The sequence below is a fragment of the Symphodus melops genome (assembly GCF_947650265.1).
Source record: "Symphodus melops genome assembly, chromosome: 16".
NCBI classification, from domain to species: domain Eukaryota; kingdom Metazoa; phylum Chordata; class Actinopteri; order Labriformes; family Labridae; genus Symphodus; species Symphodus melops.
Window position 1 is genome coordinate 18,253,117 of NC_136706.1, and position 23,813 is coordinate 18,276,929.

At 40.9% G+C, this 23,813-nt stretch overlaps 1 protein-coding gene across 1 annotated transcript in view; it reads left to right on the forward strand.

The window, feature by feature from the left end:
* Positions 1–23,813, forward strand: part of LOC306836528 (putative flavin-containing monoamine oxidase A) — a 57,479-nt gene that overhangs the window by 26,947 nt on the left and 6,719 nt on the right. Inside the window, exons 9-11 of the mRNA XM_079363666.1 lie at positions 8,238–8,396; positions 13,544–13,630; positions 15,899–15,999. Of these exons, the coding sequence (XP_079219792.1) occupies positions 8,238–8,396; positions 13,544–13,630; positions 15,899–15,999 (347 nt within the window). The remainder of the gene's footprint in view (positions 1–8,237; positions 8,397–13,543; positions 13,631–15,898; positions 16,000–23,813) is intronic.

Here is a 23,813-nt window from a genome sequence, read left to right on the forward strand (position 1 = left end):
ACAGATACTGAAGTGTACCTGAGCTGATGTTCCAGGCTGTAATCATTGAGTATGGCAACCTGAGCATGCATACATCATAAGTAATAATAACGCATGTTATTCATGGGTGCTGATCATGTAACTCAAAGTCATCTTCCAGTAGAATTAAAAACAACACAATCAAACATGAACACAATCAACAACATAAAAACAGCATTTTTTAATCAGTGCACTATTGGACATTGAGCCAGTGGAGTTGTTGAAGGACTGGAGTGATGTGGTCGATGGAGGGGGTTCTTGTGATGATCTGGCCAGCTGAGTTTTGGTCCAGTTAGAGGTCGACTGGAGAGGAGAGAGTTGCAGTAGTTTACACGGGAGGTAACCAGGATACTGACAAGGATGGCGATGCTGTTGGGTGTGAGAGACGGCCAGACATGGTCAATGTCGTGCAGATGGAAATGTGCCCGATGCTATTGATGTCCGCTGCAAAGGAGAGTGCTATCAAGGTTTACACCCAGGCTCACATCGAGAGAGAGACAAGGCTAGCCCTGAAAATTGTTCGACGAATGAACATTGTGAATTGCGCCTGTGATTGTTCAGTCTCCTCAATGAAAGGTAATGACCAGTGGAGAGGGGAGAGAGATGATAATAGACTGGCCACCTGTGGTTTTTACTTCAGAACTTTCACATTAAGCTGAATGCTCAACTACCTTTCTGAGCGAGTCAGAGTGAAGACTTCACAAAGGGAAGACAGATGGTACAGAGCTACACAGCTGCACAGAAACTGCATGTTGTGGACCTTGCTGAATTCTTTATCCAGAGCCACACTGCCGGTTGGATTTAAATAAATAAAAGTGCTGTGCATACAAACTTTTTTAAAAATGCATCATGATTTGCTGATATCTCCCTTGAAGAGAAAGTAAGAGTGACTTTAGTTGTGATAACTGCCATCGTACTCCCTGTCAGAAAAAACGAAATTGGAAGACAGTGGCTATGAACAAACCTTCGTCGAAAAGCTTTAGCTCGAGAAAATGAGACACTTTGATAGCAGACGGCAGCAAATGTCTTCCTCGTATGTAAAAACAGTGAACACTGAGCTGACTTAGCAGTTCACTGGATTTCTCTTGTCAAATCACTTTCGCAAGCTGAAAGCATAAAGTCTATTTTCCTGTCTTGGATTATCTTCTCCAAAATGGGAGACAATCCTAGAAGCATGAGATTTTACCAAGCAAGATCAAGAAGAAGCAGCCTTGGGCTGGGCAATATATCCATGTCTTCACTAACCTGTGACAAAGTTTGTTGGGTTACTACCCAGGGCAACACCTCCAGCTGTTGTTCCCTCTCTGCATTATGTGTCGCCAGAAAACTCAAAAGCCTGAGGGACCCTGCTTATCGGCAAACCTGTCCAATCCCAGTGGTGGATTGTTGAGGGCTGACAGATGACAGTCGGTTTTGAGTGAGAAATTCCATGTACGTCTTCCTGAACAGTAGGCGGTTAACATGACCAAGTAGACAGCTGACACAGCCTCGACGAGAGCTGTGAGCGTGTGTGTTTGTAGAGCTCCAGCATGCTGTTGGGTTTGCAAGGCAGTGCTTCTTCTCCTTAGAATTCAGTCTGAGCCTGAGAATTTGGATGAAGATATGCTGTTTAACTTCACGCTTGTTGATCACACAAATTGGCCTGCCTGAAAGTTCTCTTTGGCAGATGTTCTGAAAAAACCCCAAATTGAAACAAACACACATTGACAGCCAAGAGTCCTAAATGTTGTATGATTCTGAATGCTTTATAATTCAACAGCATTCTCGCTGCTGCTGCTCGTGCCGCTGTTTTTTTTTGGTAGCTCAAGATCATACAGCAAAACAGGTGTGTGTTGTTCTTAAAGCAATGCATGGGATAGGGTTAGCAAGCACAGTACAATGTAGAGAAGTGTTGTTTCTGCTTTTTGGTTTTCTGGTTGTTGTTTTTTTTTTTTTACAATTAAAGCAACATTTATTCATACTAACAATTCAGCAATATAATAAAAGACAACATAAATATTGCACATTTTGTATCATGGCCATTCATTAAATAAAGTCAGTAGTTGTTCAAACAGAATTAAGAGAAATTAAAGGTAGTAAAAAATAATATTTAATTTAATATCAATTTAAAAAGTAATTTAAAGGTCACATTTAAGGCAAAATATAGTTTACTGGATTTTTACACAATGTGTCCCTAGTCTGTCAACAAACCCCCATGTTTTGGGAAAAGTCCATCCTCGTCATCTTTTTGCCTCTTTGCCTCTTTAAATTTAAAGAAAAATGTGTGCTCATTTGGAGATTTTCACTTTGTGACATCACAAAGGGAAGTCACCCCTAGAGTATACAGTATCTGCATTTGTGGATACAAAAATATCTGGTCACAATTCATTAAGGTGTAGCTTTACTCATAGGAATGCATATACATCAGACATGCATATACACTCACAATAGTTATAACAAGTAAAATGAAAAAATGCAGATGTGATTTTTCCAATGTTGTATAATTTAGGTGAGTCAAAAAGGTATAATGCAAATCTTGGAAATCTTGGTCTTCAATAGTCTCCACTGACCCGAAGAATTCCTTACTGACTATAACAAGAAGCCACGAGGTTGCCACTCGGCTACAGAAACCATGCTTGAGGGAGCCAATAACTTAAAATTCCATCAGACATTTAGTTTACATCTGTTGGTCTCGTGCTATTTAAGAAAGCACAGCATCAAATTGTCTTCACATTTTCTGTTGAAATCATAGAACCTTATACTAGATCTTCCTTTTGTTTATATTGTGTTATTGTCAATTCTTTTTCTAAGTTATGTAGTTAAACTGTAGTTAAATGTGTAGACATAGCATACATTTCTTGCATATGGACATATTCTTATAGAATGTGGTGGTTCAGCTGCTGCCGCCTTCAATTCTTTTACTCAGCCTGTACAGCATAGAATTAGGTAGCCTACCGCAAAACCGCTTTTTGCACGGCCTATTTAAAAAAAAACACGGCCTTGAAATAATTGCACGGCTTGACCTAGGCCATGCAAATATCTACATTTAATATTTAATAGACGTGCTTACTACACGTGTTTCTATATGGCGTGCTAAATATCTGATTAGGCTACATTCTAGACCCCGAGATACTTAAACTCCTCCACCTGGGGCAAGGACTCCCCACTGACCCGAAGAGGGCAAACTACCTTTTTCCGGTCAAGAACCATGGCCTCAGATTTAGAGGTGCTGATCCTCATCCCAGCTGCCTCACACTCGGTAGCGAACCGCCCCAGTGCGCGCTGGAGGTCTGGGTTCGATGGAGCCAACAAGACCACATCATCTGCAAAAAGCAGAGACGAGATCCTGTGGTCCCCGAACCGGACCCCCTCCGGCCCCTGGCTGCGCCTAGAAATTCTGTCCATAAAAATAATGAACAGAACCGGTGACAAAGGGCAGCCCTGCCAGAGGCCAACGCGCACCGGGAACAGGTCCGACTTACTGCCGGCAATGCGAACCATACTCCTGCTCCGGTCGTACAAGGACCGGACTGCCCTTAGCAAAGGGCCCCGAACCCCATACTCCCGGAGCACCCCCCACAGGGCGCCGCGAGGGACACGGTCGAATGCCTTCTCCAGATCCACAAAGCACATGTGGACTGGTTGGGCAAACTCCCATGAACCCTCGAGCACCCGCTGGAGAGTGTAGAGCTGGTCCAGTGTTCCACAGCCAGGACGAAAACTGCATTGTTCCTCTTGAATCCGCGGTTCGACAATCAGCCGGATCCTCCTCTCCAGAACCCTGGAATAGACTTTCCCAGGGAGGCTGAGGAGTGTGATTCCCCGGTAGTTGGAACATACCCTTCGGTCCCCCTTCTTGAAAAGAGGGACCACCACCCCGGTCTACCTCGCTAACAGAGGGTTCAGCCAGACGTTCCCAGCAGACCCTCACTACACGTTTGGGCCTGCCGAGTCTGGCTTCCTCCCCTGCCAGCGCATCCAACTCACCACCAGGTGGTGATCAGTTGACAGCTCAGCCCCTCTCTTCACCCAAGTGTCCGAGACACATGGCCGAAGGTCAGATAACACGACCACAAAGTCTATCATCGACCTCCGGCCTAGGGAGTCCTGGTGCCACGTGCACTTATGGACATCCCTGTGCTCGAACATGGTGTTTGTTATGGACAAACTGTGACTAGCACAGAAGTCCAATAACAGAACACCACTCTGGTTCAGATCAGGGAGGCCGTTCATCCCAATCACCCCACTCCAGATCTCACTGTCGTTGCCCACGTGAGCATTGAAGTCCCCCAGTAGAACAATGGAGTCCCCAGTCGGAGCACTGTCCAGCACCCCTCCCAGGGACTCCAAGAAGGCCGGGTACTCCACACTGCCGTTCGGGCCGTAGGCTCTTGTCTTCTCTATAGGCTCGCTGGCAAATGGAAATCATCCTGATCGTTCATACCCTCACCTATGGTCATGAGCTTTGGGTCATGACCGAAAGAACGAGATCTCGGATACAAGCGGCCGAAATGGGCTTCCTCCGTAGGGTGGCTGGGCGCACCCTTAGAGATAGGGTGAGGAGCTCGGTCACCAGGAAGGAGCTCGGAGTAGAGCCGTTACTCCTTCACATCGAGAGGAGTCAGTTGAGGTGGTTCGGGCATCTGGTCCGGATGCCCCCTGGACGCCTCCCTAGGGAGGTGTTCCGGGCATGTCCCTCCGGGAGGAGGCCTCGGGGTAGACCCAGGACACGCTGGAGAGACTATGTCTCTCGGCTGGCTTGGGAACGCCTTGGGGTCCCACCGGAAGAGCTGGAGGAGGTGTCTGGGGTGAGGGAAGTCTGGGTGTCTCTGCTTAGACTGCTGCCCCCGCGACCCGGCCCCGGATAAGCAGCAGAAAATGGATGGATGGATGGATGGATGGGCTACATTCTAATTCTGGCAAAGAATATGTTTGCCGAATACCGGTACTGAAAAGCTTAAGCCTGATCCCGTTTCCGTTTCTACTGCCACCCGTGCCCTATTTGGTAGACGGCGTGTAAGCCGGATGACGATAGCCGCTATGTAAATAGCGTCATATGATAGCAGCTAACCACTAACAGCTATCCACTAACTAATACATTCAACAAAGAAGAAATACGCTACACAAACAAAACCAACGCTGGAAGACATCCAGCAGTTCATCTCCTCTGTCACTGATATGTGACTCTTTGTTACAAGAACTCAATCCAGCTTTGTTTCAGAGAAGGCTGTGTGCGGCAAGTAGAAATACAGACGTAAACAATCAGCTGTTTATTCCAGTCAATGGTTTAAACACGGCGGAGTTCTGTTTACCGACGTAACACGGGAAGTGACGATTCTTTCAACCAATCAACGAATTGCAGTGTTTAGCTCCACGTTTTTGGGTCGGCTTCACATTCACATGCTGACAGATGATTGACTTATCAAGGTCTAGGGATCTATTATTACTGGATGATTCATGTAATATTATAAGTTTATTTATTTGTTTGTTTGTTTTTTAAAGAAGAGAGTGCAGATAGAAGCAGTGGGCCAACTACAAAGGGGTTAGACCAGGGTTTCTCAACCATGGGGCCGCGAGCGCCACCTGCAGGGCCGCGAGGGGATAATATGTTTGCATCTGTGGGCCGTAAGGGCCGTGATCGTTGGCCTGCAATATACTCTCCGACCACCAGAGGTAGTAATGCGCCAGTTAGAAGTAGGCCTACATGGCGAGAAGGAGAAGAATATTTAGTTTAACGTCTACGGAGAAGTCTCAACTCTGCTAGGTGACTACCCTGAGGCCCCGTTTACACGGAGACGCTGTGACAGAAACGCATTGAAACGACTGCACTCCGGATTGGAAGTACAGACCGTCTACACGGCAGTCTTGCCTGAGTGAAAACGATGTAGTTCTCATGCCCGGCCAGTAGTAGGCAGTGGAACTTTACAACGCGCAACACTCACCAGTACAACCACTTCCTCCACAACATCCTCTTTAGCAGCTATTTCTCCCAAGTCTTACCGAAATGCTGCATATGGTCGCCCTGTGCTTGGGTAAAGGTTGACGCAAGTATTCAATGCTCTTTCAGCGGCGACATACACAATGTATCATATCAAGGTTCTGTTTTAAGAGACTACACAACGCGAATAGCTGCTGAAGCACATAGCCGCCGCCTTTGTTGTTTATGTTTGTTATCGACTACTGCGCATGTCCAAATGTATGGGGGGAGGTGTGGTGAGGTCATCGCAGCCAGAGAGTTCGCTCCGTTTCGTTCACATGGCTGCAATACGCCCCCCGTATCAGTTTCACTCCACCCTGGAGGTCAAATTCAAAAGCTTGCGTTTTCACCCCCCGGGCCTGAATCTGAATGGAAACGTAATGGAGAGGTTCTTAAAACGAAAAAATAATGACAGCAACGGGGGCAGCGCTACACAAAACAGAATGCTCTTTTTAATTTCAACAAATCTACCTAACTTCATTGAGCACCTAATTTTATTGCTTTTTTTGCTAAGTTTATATTGTGTTACTTATTTGACAAACATGCACTTAAACATGGTTTTATATGAGCAAAATTAATTAAATGATCTTGTTAACTTGTGCAAGGTTTTATGCATAATTAGCCTATGTATAGGTTATATATTGATTAAAAAACATACAAATTAAGAACAGTATTCATTATTACTACATAGTGACACAAATAGCTATTAAATAAAAATGACCACAAAAGTTAAATCAGAACCATTTACTCGATTGGGCCCCAGACTACCTTGCCCTGAAAATGTTGGGCCCCAAGGTCAAAAAGGTTAAGAAACCCTGGGTTAGACAACATGAACCAAGTGAGTTGCAGTCAAATGATGAAGGGGTGCGTCAGGGGCTGTACAGTAAATTAACATTATCAAGCTTGGGAAAACTAAAATGTGAAAACTAAAATGTGTGTGTTCAAAACCAGTGTGTTAGGGAGCACATAACCTCCGCTCCGCCGTGAGTGACACTGAAAAAAAAATTCACCCCCTGTATTTTTTTTTGCACCCCGTTTTCCCATTTCTGCCTAAATCACTGCTGTACAGAATAACAGCAAGTCACCTCGCCATTCCACGAGCAGCTTTCTGTATGTAACAAAAAGCACTCTTTGTGTTCATGCATTGTGTGTATGGTACGCGTTCACTTAATGAAGACAGAATTTAACAAAGTGAAAAATATTATTTCTGTATGTTATGTCCTCAACAGCTTCAACGGTTAATTACGTCGAAGAAAGGAACGATGTGTTTACACTTCGAGATGTTTGTCACATGTCAGCTTACCAGGGTCAAAGTTGGACTTTTTGTGCTTCTCTGCTGCACACTCCCCTTTCATTGCTAATTAATAGGACATGCTTACATTGGTGAAAGGTTTTTTTTTATCATTGGTGCTTTTTTTTTTTTTTGTCAGAAATCTTGAAGTTTTCTTTTCTACTTTGCAACAGAGTTTCTTATTTATTTAGTTTGCATTGAATCCCAAGTTTTTTTGTTTTTTTCTCAATTACAGGTAATCTTTTTTGAAATCTTTTCTAGTGACCATGAGCAAAACCCTGAATTCATTTGTTTGGTCAAGGATGTTTGCAAAATCCTCTTATCCAAGAAGGCCATTTAAAGCAGTGTAGTAATAAAATGTTGATTTGTTTAAGGTACAGGACTGAGGAGGGCTTTGAGGATCATAGCTTGTCAGTCGTTATCTAGGTTTGTATGTTGTTATTGTATATTTTGACACATTACTAAGTTATGGTATATACTATTCAGCTCCTGTATTTTCTCTGGTAATGGTGGTGTTTATAATATAGGAGTGTAATTAGAAACTGAAAATCAGTTGTGACTAAAGAGATGTGATTAAATCATTTTCGGGCATGTAAACTGTAATATACAGTAGGAAGGATGTCATATAAGGGACCTTGTTTTATTTCTGTATATTTTAACTACATGTATTGCTGTTATTTGTAACATGTTTAAATAAAGACATCAATCATTCAAAGTTAAATGCCATGAAATCTCATCCAACTCTCACCATCTTACAGGTTTCGAGATATTTTAAAGAGATATTTTTACTGCAGAATTGGGAAGAATTGAATGAAAATAGTTTGTGGGATAATTGATTGTTGCTTCACCCATTGTGTCACCCAGTATCTTTCAAGTGCAGTTGATTCTCCTCAGGGAAGGAAAGGCCAAAGGGCTGGAGGTTACCGTTTTCAGCTGTGTTCTGTGTTTAACTGTCTCTTGTTTGTCTTGCAGGCTTTCTGGAGAGAGAAGGACTTCTCTGGAGAAATAGTGACAGGCTCTTCCGTCGACTGTCCATTCTGTGTCACCTTTGATGCCACGAGCTTCAGCGGTAATGCTGCCTTGGTTGGCTTCATTGCTGGCGAGCTTGCCACTCAGTGGAGCCCCAGAGAGGTAATGACTTATTGATGTGATTGCAGATGCTCTCACAAGTGCTAAGATTGAAGTTCTCATTCACAATGACGGATTTCGTCAGTTTCACAATGATAATGTTTTGTCAGTGTCTCTGTGTGTTTTATGGTTGCAAACAGTGGCATGCACTGCCCATCATAGTCAAAGTTGTAATATTTTGGCCTTAGGTGATACCGGATCATGATAAACCGTAACCTGACAGAGTTTATCATTTGTCACGTTTCATTATCTGTAAACAATTCAGAGTGCATCAGAAACACAAAACAATATGAATTACCTTTAAACTGGACCGCTTTTTATAGTAGCAAGCTTGACAAGCTATGACTACTTTACTCGGTTGCATTTACCGACTGAGTGGGTAAAAGTTAATAAGTAGATAAGCTGTGTACTAACTTAAAGTAACCTACTCAGCTTGTGGGACTCGAGCTTCTCACTTATTTTAGACAGTCATGGATCAAAGAGATTGAAACAGGATACACTTCACTGCAGCTGTGTTTAAGTATAAAATATCACACAGTCTTCCTTTAGCATATTGTTTTGAAACCAACAATGTATTTCTTTGGTATTCCAGACTAAAGTCTGATGCTGTGGTACTCTCATTGATTCATTATGCTTATAAATGGCACATTAGCAAACTTATTGATGCATTTTTCCCCCATCATCAGGCTGTTGTTGTATTTAAGATGAGAGTTTACATAAACTGTGGTTTATCTCCTCTAAAACTGTGAGTGGGGTGACATATTCTCCTATCAGGAGCTAATATTGATCTTCCAAGATGGTGGGATGTCACCATGTTTCAAAGCTTAAATCTAAGGTCTGGTAGTTAGATGATAGTAATATTCAATGCCAATCAATAAGTGAATGGCTTTCTGCAGTTGGATTTAAGCATCACAAAGTGATATTAATAGCAATGATGGATGTTTTTAACAAGCACTGTTAACATCTCATGTTGAGTAAAAAGCAATCAGCCAAAGCATTGTCAAACAGATAGTTAGTGTGTTCTACAAAATGCTTAGGGGCAGCAGTGTGAAGATTGCATGTCAAGGTCAGATTTACTCAGAGCGCTTTAAAACAAGCAAAGTTTGTACCGAAGTTAAGCAAACTTCACGAGATAATTTAAGGACAGAGCAATTTTAGAAAATGTTCATAATGTGGAATAAACACAGTGCAGGCATCTGCACATAGAGACAAGAAACCATGCGCACAGTCTGACACACATACTGTACAGTGCATACAGTGCAACAAAGAATGTTACACACAACGATGAAGGCTCTCATCGTGTGTGACAGCTGTATGTGAAGGCAAAAGGTCTTGAGGCATTTTTTAGAGCAGCAAGAGATTCTCCATTATAATATTTATTGGGAGGCTGTTCCACAGTCTGGGTCTCTCTAAACTGTGTTTAATGTGTGGGATGGTGAGGAGCTCCTAATAATTGGATCTGAGAGGTCTGGCTGTCGGGGAATGCGAGTTAGGTGATGTAGGTCGGGTCAAGGCCATGAAGGTTTTTGTGCGTAATCAGAAGATTTTTTTTTTATTGTGCAGCTGATGGGAAGCAAGTACAGGGAAGCTAGTATGGGTGTGATTTGTTAAGCCTGGTTCACATGGCAGGATAATTACGCCCGATTCTCCCCTTCCGATAATCTTAAGGATGCCCCGATCATCATAACATAGTCTTATAAGATCATCCTGCCGTGTGTGGTGTGTTAAGACTGCTCTCATCTGTTCAGAAGAAATCTCAAATCGGGAATATTCAACTTGTTGGATTGTTTTGGCCCAATTTCTCATCATGTGTGGTGTTCCCCGAGCCTGTTGACTGTGATGCGTAGCCAATCAGAAAGCGAGGTGACGTGGTGGCGAGGAAACACTGGGAGCAAAACAACAACAACTCACCTCCATATCATCATGTAGCATGTACAGCTCATGCTCCCGTAGTCTCCACTCCTTTGACCGACGCCTCTTTTTAAAACATGTTTTTTCAGATAAAAACACAACACAAATGATCCCTATTACATCTTCTTTGTCCATTTGTTGACTCTGGAATCACGTTTGATCTCGAGAGGTTTTGCGAGATCGGGGGACGTTAGCGAGTGAAATCTGTTTGTGTGTGGTGTGTTGATCTCGCCGTGTGGGCGCACACCACACACTGTACGACTGAAACTGTAAAACCTCCGATTATTTATCGCCATGTGTGTGGTCTCTCAAGTTTGGAATAATCGACCGACAATTTTAAAATCCTGCGGTGTGAACCAGCCTTAAGTTTCAATTTTGTCTCGAAGGCAGTCTGGAACATTCTGGTAGTTGGAATCGATGCATGGAGGCCTAGTTTATATCAAAATAAAGAGAGTTAAAATAAATGAGTGATATCAAGATACAGAATGCATGACTTTTTTTAAGTATTGTGTTGTATTAAAGTCCTGATTTTAGAAAATATCTTGAGTAGCAAGATGCTGTCTATCATAACCTTTTCGATTAAATTTTTTCATAATCAATTATAATTCAGAGAATTTTTAGGGTTCAATCTTACTGGAAAACTGATGGAGAAGCTCTGTGCAGTGGTGCAATCCATGCCTTTATATCATCCTGACATTTGGCAAGAGCGGAGGCTTGTGTTTGGTCATTGATTTGAATAGGGAGGCATAACTTGGTGTAATCCGTGTAAATGTGAAATGAGAGGTTGTAGTTATGAACAATTTTACCGAAAGGAGGCATGTAAATAAAAAATACGAAGGGTCTAAGGACTTAGACTTGGATGAAGAGTTGTTAATCACAAGGAAGGAAGGAGTATTTTACAACATGACCTGAAACTGAGTACTTTTAACCCTTTTTGGTCACTTTAGGAATGTTCTTTTTAACAACCCAATAGCTGCCTGTTACTGTTTTATTTGATTTTACTTGGAGACTTTTCACTTAAGTAATGTCAAGCCTTCTAAATTATTTTAAATTGCATTAATTATTCGTTTTATTTCCTGTGGTAGCATTAAGTCATTGTGTTTCTCCACTATGTATGTATTCTCAGCATCATTTTGAATGACAGTCACGCTCAATGATCTCTTGTAACTTCAATAACGGTTAATGATGACGCAGAATCTAAACCAGTCGAGGGTTGTTCCAGAGATTCCGACCCAGTGGCATGTGAGTCAAAGTACCAACTGAACTCATATGCAGCATATGGACTGAAGAGAACTCGAGGATGTTCCTGTCGGTTTTAAATAACTGCCAAAATTTGCCTTTAATGTTTCAGAAGGTTGAACTTTTTTTCGAGATACACAAACAAGTACCAGTCCTGTAGACCTTTAAAACCCCAGGATTAACACCTGCAGACGTTGCTTAATTGATTTCTCCAACAAATGTGTTGTTTGATTAATGAAGCCTTGATGGCTATGTTGCAGATTACATTTTAAATATTTTACCAGAAGTTGGGTATTTCCACAGACAACTATAATCCCCTTGCTCTCGCACACACTTTTTTAGCACAACCTGACCTCTTTCTTTTCCTTGTTACCTCCAGTGTTGACATTTTCATTTAGTCCCATTGCGTTCCCTCTACCTGAAAAATAAATAAATCCACCATTGTCTCTCCTGTTGTTTTGGCATTTGGTCATTAGCTTGACTTGCTTCAGCGCTCCAGAGCTGCTGTCTCCCTGCTGTCCTGTGCTGCACATGCTGCTAAATAATTAACCCCCACTTGCTGCCTCACTACTAAACAGAGACAAACAATGCTGCTGTATGTGAGGCAGGAAACATCCAATTTACAATAAGACGCTGTGTGCTATATTAAAATCATTTTAATTATGTGTAAGCTAAGGATACTTTGTTGTTTTTTATTTTTTGCTTGCATAGTGTACCTGTTTGGAATAAACTTGTTGATTTATTTATTTATTGCTTCACAGGTGCAGTTGTAGTTCAGAGGGTATTTTTCTACAATTGAATCGTAATATATTGAAAATGTTTAGTAGACACTATACACCAATTAGGCGCCTCACTTTTTCAGGTCAGGGCCAAAACAGTCCTGATCTTACAAGGGATGTTTTGGCTCTTGTAAGCTTCAATGTGGGCCTTCTCTGATCAGACTTCGTGGTCCAAATGGCCTGTAAAAAACGGAATAATTGAAAGGATTGTGATGGAATTTGAAGGCATTTTAGTTGTCTTCGTCCTCTAGGCCACCTTCTTCCATGTATCTGTAATCCTGTTCCGATGCTCAGATGCACATTGCAGGTGTTATAAGTGGTTCGCAGGGGTCACCTTGGGGCAACCTGACCCGTGTGTGGCTACGCAGCCCAAAACGCAAACAAACTGTAATGCACTGTGTGTTTCTAACACCTCTCTATCAGTCGCAGCATGAACTTTCAGTAGTTTATGCTCCAGTGGCTCTTTTGGATTGAACCACACAGGCTAGCCTTCACTTTATGTGCACATCATTGAGCCTTGGCCTTGAATGCCTTTGAACCACTTTGGAGAGGTTCTGACCACTGCAGACCAGGAAAACAGGAGCGTCAGTTTTGGTGATTCTCTGACTCAGTCATCTAGCATTTAGAATTTGGACCTTGTCAAAGTTACTGACTTCCTATCCCTTGTATATTTCTGCTTCCAACATCAACTCTGAGGATAAAATGTCCACCTGCTGCCTGACATATCCCACCCACAGACAGGTGCCACTGTGAAGTGATGATGACTGCTATTCACTTCACATGTCAGTGGCCATAATGGTATGGCTTTTCGTTGTAAGCAAATATGCAGCATATTTCAAAAGTTAATTAATTGCACATTGAAGGCACTTTGGCGCGCATGCTTTATCTTGCCTTGTTTTTTTTTTTTTATCCTTGTATTTCTGTGAGGGGAATCAGATACTATGAGGTTCAGGACCAAGTTGGACTGAGAGCAAACAGAAAGTGACATGCTGATGAATCTGTCAGTATGTTTCATGAAGATGTTTTTGTCACCATGCACACAAACGCAACCAGGACTGTGTGCTTTCCATGTTTTTCAAATTGAATGCCGGTTCCTGTGACAAGCTTGGATCCGTTTTTAGAATAGGCTTTCATATTTTAGCACCTTGCAGTTGCATTTGTGAGTTATGAGCCGGTGTAATGTGAGTACCAAGTTGGCACAGGCTGTCCTTTTGTTTGCAGGGTGAAGACAGGAGAAAAGCTGTTGTTTCCAGTCTTGTCAAATACCTTGGTCCTGAGGCTGCATCTTTCATCCACTATGAAGAAAAAGTAAGTGGTTCATTTTCAAATATCTAGTGTAATAAAACAGTAATGGTTTGCTTTAAGGCAGTATTGAGTGTTGCCAACATTTCAGTCCATTTTTTTCACCAGATACAAAACAGGGAGGCTTTGTCTGCTCTGAAGTTGTCAACATTTGTCAAAATACATTAACTCAGATTAGGATTACATTTACTGGATAGTTTAAACTAAGTTACTTTGGCAAAAACAAGTGTTTAGGCTCCTGTTGGGATTTTTTTCAAACAATGTAGTTCCTCAGCTCTTCTTCGAAAAAAAGCCAGACTATCTGTTTAAATAACATGTACGATGTGGCTTACCTTATTTAACGTGTGCGTCACATAAGGTACTGTACCTTAAGTAACTGACTTTCATCATGCAACTAGTCCTGGTACTAAACTTTCCAATGATCATAATCATACTCTTTATTTTTCTTTTCTTTTTTTTTTTTCTAAGATTTATTTTTAAGCATTTTTGCGCCTTTATTATAGAGGAAGGACAATGGATACAGACGGAAATCAGGGAGAGAGAGTGGGGATCGACATGCAGGAAGTGAGCCACAGGCCAGACTTGAACCCGGGCCGCCCGTGACGACCATAGCCTTGATACATGGGGACGTGTACACTAACCACTGTGCCACCAGAGCTCTTTTTTGTTAAAAAGTTCTGGCGCATAAACTTAACCAACGAGAAATGTTTCAAACGTTCCTACATCGGTTATGAGCTACTCGGGTCGTGGTACTCGAAATGGGTTTTGGTCTTAAGACCAGTCTTGTGACCGCTTTTTGAAAGGTCTCGGTTTTGAAAGCATTTTTACTCGGCCTTGTCTTGTTTCAGAATGGGTGGACTCCAGATTTTAAATCAAGACAAGTCAAGACCCCCACAGACAGGCTATGTTTTGCTATAGTTCAATACTATTAGCTACTCAAGAAAATCAAAAGGCAAGAACAAGAGCTTTGTAGTTACATGTGAGCACAGCTACAGGGATTGAACATATAACATGCAGCACACATCCTAGTTTTCTCAGTCATGCCACATGCATTCAGAATAGCTGCTTAGTCAATGCCTGGTGTACCAATGTAATGGACTTACATTGGTACACCAGGCATTGAGGGGCTGTGAAACAGCACATGAGTGAGACTAGACTGCTTTTTTCTATTCACTGTTGAAAAGCAAGAGAGGACTGGACATTGCCTTGAAGATAGATAGATAGATAGATAGATGGATAGATAGATAGATAGATAGATAGATAGATAGATAGATAGATAGATAGATAGATAGATAGATAGATAGATAGATAGATAGATAGATAGATAGATAGATAGATAGATAGATAGATAGATAGATAGATAGATAGATAGATAGATAGATAGATAGATAGATAGATAGATTTCTGATACAGTGTTCAGAGTCACAATTAGCCTGATTTTATGGTGGCCTCACAGGTACTTAGAATTAAATGATACCAATTGTCTTTCATTTTTCAATTGTTTACCATTACAGGATGTCAATGATCTGTGAGACCTAAAGTAAGTATTGTTGTCTAGAGCATACCATATCAATGTTGAATCATTCAACATTTAGGCAATAAATGTTTCAGTTGGATATAAATTCCCTACCATTCTCACAAACAATTAAAGAAAGGGCAGCGCCTTCCCTTAAATTCATTATGTTACGTTCACTGACTTATCGGGTCCTTGGAGATGGGACCTGCTAATAGCTTTAATGTTATAGACAGAGGATGTAAGAGGCCACAGTTCTCAGCACTGACACTTTGAAAGACCTTTGAAAGTAAATTCTATATTGTAAGTCACCTTTACTGTTAGTCTCAACAATAAATAACTGTTCTGGTGAATTCTGTGTCGGACCTGGTGATTATCCAAAATCAATAAACTGTGATAGGTATTGTATCGGGGGGTTTTGGAAAATACCCAGCACTAGTATATTGTGTGTTTGTCGGTAATAACCTTAAATTAAGTTCGGTTAGATTTGGGTAATTTTTTCATTTTATTTTTATCTGCTGTGAGGAACTTTGGCTAATTTGGTAATCTCTGAGTCTAAGCAGTGCCTCTTATCTCTTTGCTGATCCTGTCCTGTAGGTAGCATTTTGTCACAAAATGTTGTTTGCTGACGGTCTTGTTTACTTTTGTTAGTTTCTGTCATATCCAGCGAATAATGTCTCACTGGAGCTTTAAGCTAGGATTTTTGAATTTTGCCATAAAACACTACTTCATTCATTTCACTAACCTTTGTGTTCTCATAGGATTGGGCCAAGGAGGACTACAGTTGGGGTGGCCCAGTTAACGTCATGGCACCCGGTCTGCTAACATATTACCATCCCAGTTTGAGGAATCCATGTGGCAGGTAATCACCGCGTTGAAGACAAACACACCACAGAGTCACCTCTCCTCTGTGTTCTATGTTATAAAGATGGGTATATAGAGGGATGTAGTAAGGTAAACAGGCGTGACAGTTTGTAAAACTTTGACATAAATCTTTTAAAGGACCAAATGAAGAGGTTATTATTCAGTAAATAGTATCACTCTGCACTAGATGACTGGAGGGGAGATACTGACTGTAGTTGCTTGATGCATTTGCTATTTTTATACCACAGAAACAATGTCTGCACTTCACCCTGCCAACCAGGTATTACTCACTTTCAGCCAGTGCCTACAGATCATTGACATGAGTCGTGGGAGTGATTATGCCTTTGCACATACATATTAGTCAGGTTCCAAAGAAACGGCGAGAGGGCAGGAGTGGTGCTCTCGCAGGAAAACCTCCTATAATCCATTTCAGATGGCCTGTTCAGGGATGCACAAAGCTGAGCGATTGAGAGCAGAGAGGTGGGGAGGGGGATCCAGGTAATGTATTACTATAATGACATTAAGTCCACAGGGAGCAGAGGAAGCTCATTACATAACGTAACTCAAACAGCAGCATGAAGCGGCAGCCCTCATCCACATTCATTCTCCGTACACCAAATGGATCTTCAAGGACATGCTTTGACCTTGACACTAATGCTGCACGTGTCATGAAGACGAGCCTATGCTCGGTGCTTTATTGGACAGCACAACACATTTCAGGACTGTCTAGTTATTTTCTGTTACTTTATTAGGGATTGCATGAATTTTAATACCCCTCTGTGTGTGTTTTTTTCCCCCTCTAAGTGTAATTATCCTGCCATGCCTGAGTGGTCAGTATGTGAGCTTTTTACAGATAGGTCCTCTCTTCTTATGCCGAGGTGTAGTGAGGAAAAAAAGGAGGAGAAAATGTTGAGGAAGAAAGAAACCTGCAACGTGTCAACCGGTATTGTGCAGTATGTCCACCCTTAACTGCTCCTAAATGCACGCAGAGCTCTTTTCTCATCTGAGTTTTTTATGAGCATGTTGATTTTTATTTCCAAACAACAAAATTAATTGTTTATGCTGCTTTTCTTATTCCTTGGATAAATAGAACCATAAGGGAAGGATAGGATAGGATCTAAAATCTTTTACAATTGTGTTTTTGTTCAAACCTCAGTGGACTTGTGTGTCTACAGACAGAATTGGTTGCACTAGCAGCATTTTTTTATTCTATAAAAAACCAACGTAGTTCAGCATTTTATCTTTTAACATGTCGTGCTATTCCGACGCTTCTATTCGAGGGTTCAGTTTTTAGGTTGAGATCTGTAGCTTTTTACTGGACACAAAACCTTTACATTACTTTCAGGTGGTATTACCTTCAATAAAATCCAACATTGAGCACACAGAGCTAAGTAACTTTCTTGCAATAGCAATAATGAGTGTTAGTGAGCAGCGCTCTGAAACAGCGGTTGTTACCTTTCACATATCTCAGATTATCCTACTCCAATTATTTTACCAGATAGATAGATAGATAGATAGATAGATACTTTATTGATCCCGAGGGAAATTCAACCATAGGAAGTTAGAAAACGGTGAACGGTGATTCATAGCAATCATTGCCTGTTCTTAGAATCCCTTTGCTGCATAGCAAGGGGGAAATGTAATTTGTAAAAAAGGGTCCACTATGTGGTTATTCTGATTGTTATTTTCAGACCTGCAGTTCAGGTCTTTTGAGAATGTGAAAACGATGTGGAAAAAGAACGGCTTGATATCAGGTTGATTCCTCAGCGAGCCTTTAGTAAAGGAAGCAGAGTTACAGTAGAAAGACAAGGTTTATAGATTTATACCGCTCTCATCAAAAACCAGCTGAAAGTTATTCTGGCAAATAACATACATGCAGACCACCTGCGTTTACACTTTGCTGAAATGGGCAGGCTTCACCACAAGATCTCCAGTTGAATGACCATTTGCTGTTGCCGTGCATGCACCCTGTCCACAGTATGCAGATGATTCTCCATTTTAATTGTAATGCAAATATTTTGATTGTCAGTCTATCTAGCGTTGCTATAGTTACTCTTATTTTTGCTCTGCTCGCTGCTTGGCTTGATTACAGAACTGCAGAGAACAATTCTGGGCTGACCCCAAAAGAGTCTGCAATCGTTGGGCTACAAACAGCAACCAATGTGGACCTCATACAGTGTAGTATTTGAAAGGGATTAGTGATACTGAAACATCGTTTGGCCAGTAAACTGTTTCCATTTTATTTCAAATAAAGTTGTTACATTTGGATATTATTTATTTATCCGCTGGCCTCTGCTGCTCTTTACGCAATCCCAAATGTTTACCACTCAATAGCTTGACTGCAGACAGAAATACTAAAAGGTCACTGAACAATATTCCTTGACCTAAAACATGGCATCCACTGGACTTCAAGACACGTGCATGTCTTTACAGTGCACCAACACTATAGGTTGCTCTTTTGATTCTGTTTCCATGTTTGTTTACTTTATGGCTGCAACTATGACCAAAGATGACGTGTCTGTATCTAACAACAAGGAAACTTTTGGGAAATATGCATTAAAACAACTGAACAACTTTTTTTGTATATTAGAATTCCTCAGTTCTATATATTCAGCTTCAAAAGGTCAATGCCTGAACTGATTTCAAGACAAAACTTCATAGTCAAATTATATGAACAGACTATCCTGCAAACATCTACTGCACACATCCTCCGTTGGAAAGTTGTAAGTGCAACCACACTGCTTGTACAATTTTCAAGAAACAGCCTTGGGAGGATCGCTTCCTGCCAACAGTAAGAGTGTGATATGCCAAACACAGGCCAAAAGCAAAGCATCTGTTTATACAAGTAAAATCCAAGGGAAGAAAGACAAAAACAAATGTGTGATGGAAAAGTAAGCAAATAATAAGATACTTGTGCTTGTCTTCAACAGAAGCACGTCCTCCTATGGCTTCCAGCCCCATTGGAAAGTGAAGATCCTGACTCCATTCAGGATGTAGTTAAAGAAAGATATCGTGCCAGAATAGAGGTGCTGATCATGCATAAAAACGACCTACTGTAATCTCAAGAGAAGTCTCAAATAAAAAGTTTGCTGACTTCAGTAAAGTATGAGTAAACAAATAATATATGGTGCTGTATATAACACCACTCATGCACAAGGGGATTATCATTATAATATAAACCGTTATTCATTGAGAACGTTTTTCAAAATCGAGTTACAAGGACGGCACTAATACAACAATATAAAAGGCAGTTTATAAAAGAAAAAAAAAAATAAAAAATTTAATATTGTAAGACTCAAATTTCATTCAAATTCTAGTGAAATCAGGATAGGCTCAACCATAAAAGTATGTCCCAAAAAAGCACTTTAAAAAGGTTACTGAGTTGTCATGATTTTGTATTTTTCTCGTTTTGTATTCCAGAGTTAAGATTTCTTGATGTCGTTTTAGTTCTCATTCTTCACTTGTGTTTGTTTCCTTTGTGTGTTTCCTATTTTAATCTTTAGTGATTACTGGTTTGTCATTTCTTATTCTGCCTCTGTGTGTTTCCCTCCTCTTTGATTGGCCTTAATGGGCCTCGTTCACTAATGTGTACGTAGAATTGTTCTAACTGTGCATAAAAGAAGTGCGTAGGTAGGTAGGTACAGTAGGTAGGTGGTCAGTCATTTGTGTCTGAGGGAGTTCTTTTTTTTTTGCTAGTTGCTGTCTGTTTTTTTTCGCTTGCTGGTTTTCTAGGTTGAACATTTTGGATATCAATCTAGTGAGTTTTGTTTTCCTTTTTTGATTAATTTGAAACACATTGGTGTAGAAGACCAAGGATCTGAATGTACATTTACTAAAAAGTCATCGATGTATCTGGGGAAAAACGCCATGGAGAGCTTTTAAAAGTAACCAGTAAAACCTTAAAACCAATCCTAAAACTTACAGGGAGCTAGTGTAAAGATGCTGAAACAGTCATGATGTGACCATGATTTCTGGTTCAGTTCAAAAGCCTGGCAGCTGAGTTGTGCAACATCCAGAGTTCATCAGTTCTGGCTCAGGCTGGAAAAAAAAAAAGCTGTTACACTGATAGAGGTGTGATGAGATAAAAGCAATTAAGAATGTCTCAGTGTATTCAAAAGTTGAAATTGATAGAATTTCTGAATATATTTCTGAGATGATAAAAACTGACTGTACAAGATTTGTTGTGTGCTGCTTAAGATTCAAGTCACTGTCAAACCAGACAACCAGGATGATGCAGCATTCCGGAATACACAAAGATTAGACTGTGAACAGAGAATCACCGAATATCTTTTTAAGAACCCAGCAGCACATAGAAAACTCAAGGGACTGTGGCTGTTTCCACTGGAAGAACTGTCCCCAAGGACTTAAAACTTTAGAAGTCAGTGTATTGTCAACAAAATTAACAGGGATTAAATAAAGTCCCAGGACTTTACTATACCCTAAGAAAGATATTTTCTATATCTATGCGTCGCACTTTCCAAAAGTATTCAGACTTTTTGGCGCAGAACATTTCCAATTGGTTGAGTCCTCATGGCATTCAAAGGACTGGCACAGAAGCGGTGTGGTGCATGCAGTGCCAGTACTGTAGTAAGTTTGGCATAATGTGGACCAGCTATGCATGCGGAAAATTGAGTAGTAACCAATTTGTTGCCTACACAGTAGATTTTCTGTACACAAAGTGATTTCTTAGAAACGGGTGAATCACTTAGAACTTGCAGACTCATCCAACCCCCAGCCTCCCACCCGAGCTCTCTTATGCCAAGTTCACACGGCATGATGATTAGGCCAATTTTGGCCCCGATTCTCCCCTTCCGATAATTTCTGCTCGGAAGGACGTCGGAACCACTTCGATCTGAAATCAGGGATATTCAACTTGTTGGATTGTTTCGGCCCGATTTCTCATCGCATTGTGTCCCCCGAGGGGAAACCAGCACGAGCCTGTTGACTGTGACGCGTAGCCAATCACAAAGCGAGGTGACGTGGTGGCGAGGAAACGCCAGGAGCAAAACAACAACAACAACTCACCTCCATATCATCATGTAGCAAGTACAGTCCATGCTCCTGTGGTGTCCACTCCTTTGACCAACGGCTCTTCATTTTAAAACGTGTTTTTTCACATAGGAACACAGCACAAACGATCGCCATAGCATCTTCTTCATCCTTTTCTTGACTCTGGAATCATGTTTGATCTCGGGAGGTTTTGTGAGACTTCCCGTCTGACAGGGGATGTTAGCGAGTGAAATCTGTTTGTGTGGTGTGTTGATGTTGCCGTGTGGCCACACACCACACACTGTGCAACCAAAACTGTGAAACCTCAGATTATTTATCGCCATGTGTGTGGTCTCTTAGGTTTAAGAAATCGGTCGACAATTTTAAAATCCTGCCGTGTGAACCGGGCATTAGGAGCCAATGAAAGCTAAGTCATGACAACAAAGTGCTACTGAAACTTTATGTTATCTGCGTTATACATTACTGGTATATACATTATTTAGATATGGTGCTGCAAAATGCCTATATGTTGACCCCTGCATGCGATAATAAGGCTGACAAATTAAACAAACAGGCCCTGCACTGCAAAAGACTATTTACGTGTGGCTAGCGTTAGCAGTACTGGCAGCACCAGCTTTATGTCCTCCTTGCAGGTTTTGCACACCATAATGACTTGGTTACACATTTCTCAGAATTGCATGCCAGTTTAACCTGACGAAGCTTGCATAGATGTTGATGTCAATTCTCTTGATCAAAATACTTTAAAGCCGCACTTTTCCTTGCCTTCATTGTTCTTGTTTACATCCTGGTTGTAGAGTTGGAAAAGCGACCCATTAACGGGAGCTACAAACATTCTCTGGCTACAGGACCAGTTAGTTGCGGGTGGCTGTTCTGAAGTTTGAGGATATTTTTCGACCAGCACCAAAGATATAATAATAATTAATTAAATTGACTGCCTATTTGATGCCGACGAGTGAAGGTGATAATTTGAGCGTTTAGTCGACTAAATCGAAACATCCCTGGTCATAACTACAGTTACAGTATATCCGTCAGACAGTTTTTAGAACACTTCCCGAGCAAACAGACAGATAGCATTTCATTGTATTTTGTTGTGTTCCAGAAAAGGCTTTCAGTGTAATTAAATTCTTAAGAACAATGACGGAATTGAGGAAACGCTTTATTCTACCTCGAGTCAGAATGAGCATTTACAGTCAAAATCTGGAACACTTTCTTTTTAAATCCATTGTATTCATCTGCAGTTACAGTATCTGATTCAGCCCACTGGGAAATGTGATTAAATGGAACACAGCAGATCAGTTAGTATACAGTGGAGGTCAAAATATAATATATAATCCCAGTCGCTCAGAGGGATTCTTTTGTCTTTGCTCCTACATTTAGAGATTAGATTCATCCCATACTTGCACACAACTAGAATTGCTCGTTTGAGACTGTAAATGGTAGACCACTTTATTCTCATACCTTCTACCCTTAACAAGTGTTGCATTTAAAAAAAAAAAAAAAAATGTATTCTTGTTGCAGGCAGGCCCAGGGGCGTCCTTTTATCTGCAGGCTCAGAATGTTCAGTGTCAGGGAAGTGATTACATTGTGTTGCTGTTAGCAACATTAGATATGGTATAGCATCCTTGACAGTCCAGCTAGAATCCACAGAATGGTGAAAACAGCTGTGAAAGTGACTGAACACTGTTTCCTTATTGCTTTGAACTGCTGTCAAGAAACAACAAAGATATATCAGAGACCCTTCATGCATTTTGTACCCTGAATTTGAATTTTACAGAGCATTACCGAGCCAGCCAATCAAAAAAAATAATTGTATAAACCCGTACATTAAGCTCTTCTGTTTTCCAAGCTGTAATTACAAAATTAGATCAGTTCTTACTGATGTAGCTTTAAAAGAATAGAAACACATAAGCTCTTAGTCTTAGATCTATGTAAGAGCTTAACGACTGCAAAACAGAAACCTTTTGCAGTAGTTAAGACAAATTGCAAGTTTTGTTATTTCGTTTTCAATGCTAATATTAAATGTTACATTATGAATATTGTTAGACACTGTTGATGGTACATTCTGCAGCACTCAACATGTTCATTAAGGGTAAAGCGCTGGCTCAGAAACGATACGCATTCAAAACTAGCCCTGCCATATTTTTGTTTTTCCTTTGACAAACTTGAATTTTGTCAGGCGTTGTGATTAATTCATTGCAATTTAATACATATATCATAAGAGAAGCATTGTATCACAGGTGGAATCTTATCACCTCTTTACACAGATGCACGATGCACACACAACAACAGCGTGAACTAAAGTGCCACTTCAGGACCTGCCAATTCAGTTAAGACACAATGTAGTGCAATGTTTAACCAAATATTAACCGATTTCTGTTCAGATTGATATTCTTTATTACACTTTATGTTGAAACAGTGTTTTTACCTGCTGCTTTTGGTCTCATTTTCCATGTAGAAATGGCTATAATAGCAAATCCTATTCAGGTTAAATGAGCAATGATTTAACCTATTTTACTAATTTTATAAATACAAAAAGTAGTACAAAAATAGCTAACAAAAGATCAAGAGCAACAAACTTCTCTTCAATGCATTTTTTTTTCTCCAAAAATTTCAACTGGTCAACATGATCTGGCCTCAGAACGTTTCTCTGTGCTTTCACTATATCACCAGCAGTATTAAAAACTCTCCCTGCTCGCACACTAGTGCCTGGGATGCACAAGTAATGTTTGGCCAGTGTTGAAAGAAGTAAACATGAACTTTGACTTTATAATGTTTTGAGCCCCAGGTGAGTGGCGGCCGAGT